The sequence below is a fragment of the Plasmodium cynomolgi genome, chromosome 9, assembly GCF_000321355.1.
Source record: "Plasmodium cynomolgi strain B DNA, chromosome 9, whole genome shotgun sequence".
NCBI lineage: Eukaryota > Apicomplexa > Aconoidasida > Haemosporida > Plasmodiidae > Plasmodium > Plasmodium cynomolgi.
In genome coordinates, this window is record NC_020402.1 from 563,185 (window position 1) to 567,399 (window position 4,215).

Consider the following 4,215-nt stretch of genomic DNA (forward strand, 5'->3'; position numbering starts at 1 on the left):
GCGTATGTGCACATAGGGGTAGGATACGGTACCAAACATACACACTACACACACACACGCACGCACCACACACTTAAACAATGGAATTAATTTAAAAAAGAAATTACGGCTATGCATGTTGGAGGTATCTGGTACAAGGGGACGACGCCTTCCACGTCTTATCAAATGGAAAAAAAAACTGAGCAAAATGGGCAAAATGGGCAAAATTGGGCCTCGAGGGCCGAATGGGCAATGCACATCACGGTGAACGCAAAACATTGGGGGATTGGTAATGGTGCTGGGAGGCTTACGGGGGGGAATTAAATTCACAAAATGGAGTCGCGGCCTGGCTTCGACATCGGTCCGGTCTCTACTTCGGTTTCTATACTTTGGCCACCTTGTTTCTACACCTTAAACGAGTCGTCTTCCACTTCTACCCCTTTCGGCGCGCCTACCTCGCCCCAGGCGAACGCCCCCATGGTAAGCGGCACACCGCCGTCTAGCTAACGTGCGTGCGCGGAGGGGAAAAGGAAGAAGAAGAAGTAGCGGTCAAAAAAAGGGAAACAGCAAAGTAATCTGGAAAAAGAATAGGGCAAACGGGATTCGCCAAAATGTTTCGCTAAACGGTTGGATAAAGGGCTAGCTGAACGCCTCGCCAAACGGTGCGCACGAGGCGGAATGCTTCTCCACCTGCTCCACCTCTATGCGCTCTACACCGCGGTCAGGTTGATGACCAAATTGTTGGCGGCCTTGTTAAAGTCGACGTGCACATCCATGTCGTCGACCAACTCCTTCTTCAAATACATAATGGCGAATTTTGTCATGATAACACTTTCAATAAAAATGAGAGTTGGTCTGGCTCCTAACTCAGGATCGTACGATTGGTCAATGATGTAATCTATAGCCTTCTCCGATACGGATACGTGAATATTTTTCTCCTCTAAACGTTTCTCCAACTTCTTAAATCTCAACTTGACAATTTCACGTAGGTTCTTTTTACTCAAAGGTTCAAATATTCCTATCTTATCTATTCTGTTAACAAATTCAGGTTTGAAGACTTTTTTACATTTTTTGATGAGTTGGATTCTCAAGTCATCGAACACTCTTTTGTATTCTGGAGTATCCGAATTGTTGGCATCAAAAAATAATTTCTTTTTAAATAATTCTGCACCTAGATTGGAAGTCATAATAATAATCGTGTTTGAAAAATCGATGTTCCTTCTGTGATTATCGTTAATATATCCATCTCCTAAAATTTGCAGTAACACTTTAAATACATCCGGATGTGCCTTCTCTAACTCGTCGAAAAGAACAACGGAGTGAGGTCTCTCTCTCACTGCTTCGGTTAGCTGACCTGAGTCACTAAATCCTACGTAACCTGGTGGACTACCCGTAATCTTTGACACTGAATGTGCTTCTGTAAATTCGGACATATTCACTCGGATCAGATTATCCTTCGAGCTGAACAATTCAATGGCTAACGTTTTGGCTAGCTCAGTTTTACCCACACCAGTAGGTCCCAAAAATAAGAACGTACCAATAGGTTTCTCCGGATCTTTCATACCCGTTGCTGCCTTCACAACAGCGTCACTCAAAGATTTGATGATATCCTCATTACCAATAATCGATTTGGATAAACTATTATATAATTTTAGTGCCCCTTTGGATGATTCAAAAGAGAGAGAACCCAATGGCATACCAGAATCTCTCAAGTAGATGTAAGAAACATGCTCCTGGTAGACTGCATCTACATTCATAGCGTTATGCGTTTTTGCTTCTACATAAGCTAATGTTTCTTTGTATACTTCCATATATTTTTCTTGGGCTTCTTTCAAGCTATTTTGCAATTCAATGGGTGGTTCTTTATTAGCACTAATATAATTTTGAGCAAGTTCCTTCAATTCGTTTAATTTTTTTTCTGTTTCTTTTTTCCTCTTAAGTCTCTCTCCCGAAATGACATATTCTTCATAATGCTTCTTCAATTGCTCCTTTTTATTTTCAAAGTCTTTAATCAGGTTATTATACTTGCGCTTTGATACTTTATCTACATCCATCTCTAGTGTGCTAATTTCATAAGCCAATCGTTCAATTTCTCTCTCTGTTACATCAATAATACGAGGCTTTCCTGACAGTTGTACTTGTAAGAATGAGCAAGCTTTATTCAGCAAATCAATTGCTTTATCAGGTAAGTAACGATCCTTTATGAATCTATCAGAGATCTTAGCAGCAGCAACTAACGCTTTGTCTGTGATGTGTATTCCATAAAAATTTTCATATTTGCTTTTTAGCGATCTTAATATCTTAATGGTATTTTCTACTGATGGTGGTTCAACTAAAATTTTTTCAAATCTTCTTTCAAAAGCAGAACAACTCTCAATAAATTTTCTATACTCTGCTATGGTAGTAGCTCCAATTAATTTTATTTCTCCTTTTGACAAAACGGGCTTCAATAAGTTGGCTGCATCTGTTCCTCCTTCTGCTTTACCAGCTCCCAACAATAGATGTATTTCATCAACAAAAAGGATAATTTTATTTTTTTTATTTTTCAATTCTTTAATAATATTTTTCATTCTCGTTTCAAATTCTCCTCTGTATGAAGTCCCTGAGGTAAATTTTCTAAAATTTAAACTAATCACTGTGTACCCTCGAAGTTCCTTTGGTACATCTCCTTTCTCTATTCTATACACTAGTCCTTCTACAATGGTAGTCTTACCAGTTCCTGGTTGTCCAACTAACACAGGACTGTTCTTGTTGTATCTTAGCAAAGACTCTATCACTGCTCTGATTTCTTCATCTCTTCCGTAAATTCCTTGTAATTTTCCATTTCTGACTTTTTCATTTAAATTGGAACCAAACTGTTCTAAATACAATCCTCCAGATTTTCCATCCTTATCCTTCTTATTTTTTTCAAGTTTATTTTTCAAGATTCCTTTCACAGCTTCTTCCGTCAGGTATACTTCGTTCATGATCTCGTTTACCAAATCGTCATTCATTAAACCACTCAGAAGGTGCTCCACATCTACTTTCTGGCTTTTGTATTTATTCGCCAATGCCTCCGCCTCGGCCAGCACTTCCTTCACTTCGTCCGAGTACCCGATTTTGCTCTTGTTGTCCAGTGGCTGCAAAGGGGGGGAACAGAGAGGAGCGGTTCATTGAGGAGAAGCGGTTCATTGAGGAGAAGCGGTTCAATTAGGAGAAGCGGTTCATGGGGTGAGGAGCGGTTCAATGGGGTGAGAAGCAGTTCAATGGGGTGAGAGAGAAGCCCTTCGATGGGCGTGGCTCGATAGATGCTCCCCCCGCGAGACTTCTCCGCAACGTCGGTCGTACCGCTCCGGCCCGGGTCTGCTCCAAGGCTGTGTCTATGTATTCCTTCAGGTTGCTCGCATTGACGCTGTTTTCCTTCAGGAGGTTGGAACCTGTGTTGGGGGGGAGGGAAAGAAGCAGGGGGTAAGCGGCGGTGAGTACTGGTGATCGATATGGTCACTTGGGGAAACGGGGCGCGACTCGGCAGGCAATTCGGCAGGCAATTCGGCAGGCAATTCGGCAGGCAATTCGGCAGGCAATTCGGCAGGCGATTCGCTATGCTCCTGTTCCGTGTGCCCCTGTTCCGTTTACTCCTCCACGCAGCGCTTGGCCGGATCCATTTCCCCTCTCTTACCATAGTCGCTCTTCGCGAGGGCGCTCAGGATGTGCAGGGGCTTCAGCTGACTGTGCCCATATCGCTTGGCTACATTCTTTCCTGCGTTTAAAATGTTAATCGTTCTGTTCAGGTAGTTCTCCTTCTGCGGGGGGGAAAATGGAGAAAATGGGGAAAAGGGTTACTACGCTGCGAAAGAGGCAAAGGGGAAGCCACTCTCTAGAAGGTGACCAAAGGGGAACCACTCTCTAGCACGTGCGAAAACGTGAAGCGCCGAGCAGGGCCCTCTCTCCGCGTTCACTTACTCCTTGGTTGTTGTTTGCCGAACAGGAAGCCAATTCATTCTTGCACACAAAAAACAAAGTTATCAAATAGAGGCACCAAATGAAAACGCGCCTTAGTCTCATTTTTGTGGACAGTAAGTTGGAGTGATGAAATTAGGGGTTGTGTATTGACGGGCTGGGGAGCACTGCTTCGCTCTCTCCTGACTCTACCCACTTTACTGAGTAGTCGATTACGTGCAAAATGAAAAAGAGTTCAAAAGGGAGTCCCTCCTCCCACGGGGTAAGTAGTATATTTAAAAGGGAGGGGGAAAAAAT

At 43.0% G+C, this 4,215-nt stretch overlaps 1 protein-coding gene across 1 annotated transcript; it reads right to left on the bottom strand.

Annotated features, from left to right (window-relative positions):
* Positions 1-689: 689 nt before the first annotated feature.
* PCYB_092290 (heat shock protein 101) lies at positions 690-4,023 on the bottom strand (the record flags this gene model as incomplete). The annotated part of the gene is made up of 4 exons (XM_004222342.1): positions 690-3,098; positions 3,307-3,395; positions 3,638-3,761; positions 3,922-4,023. 4 exons carry the CDS (start codon positions 4,021-4,023, stop codon positions 690-692), a joined length of 2,724 nt encoding a protein of 907 aa, XP_004222390.1.
* Between the last annotated feature and the right edge of the window lie 192 nt (positions 4,024-4,215).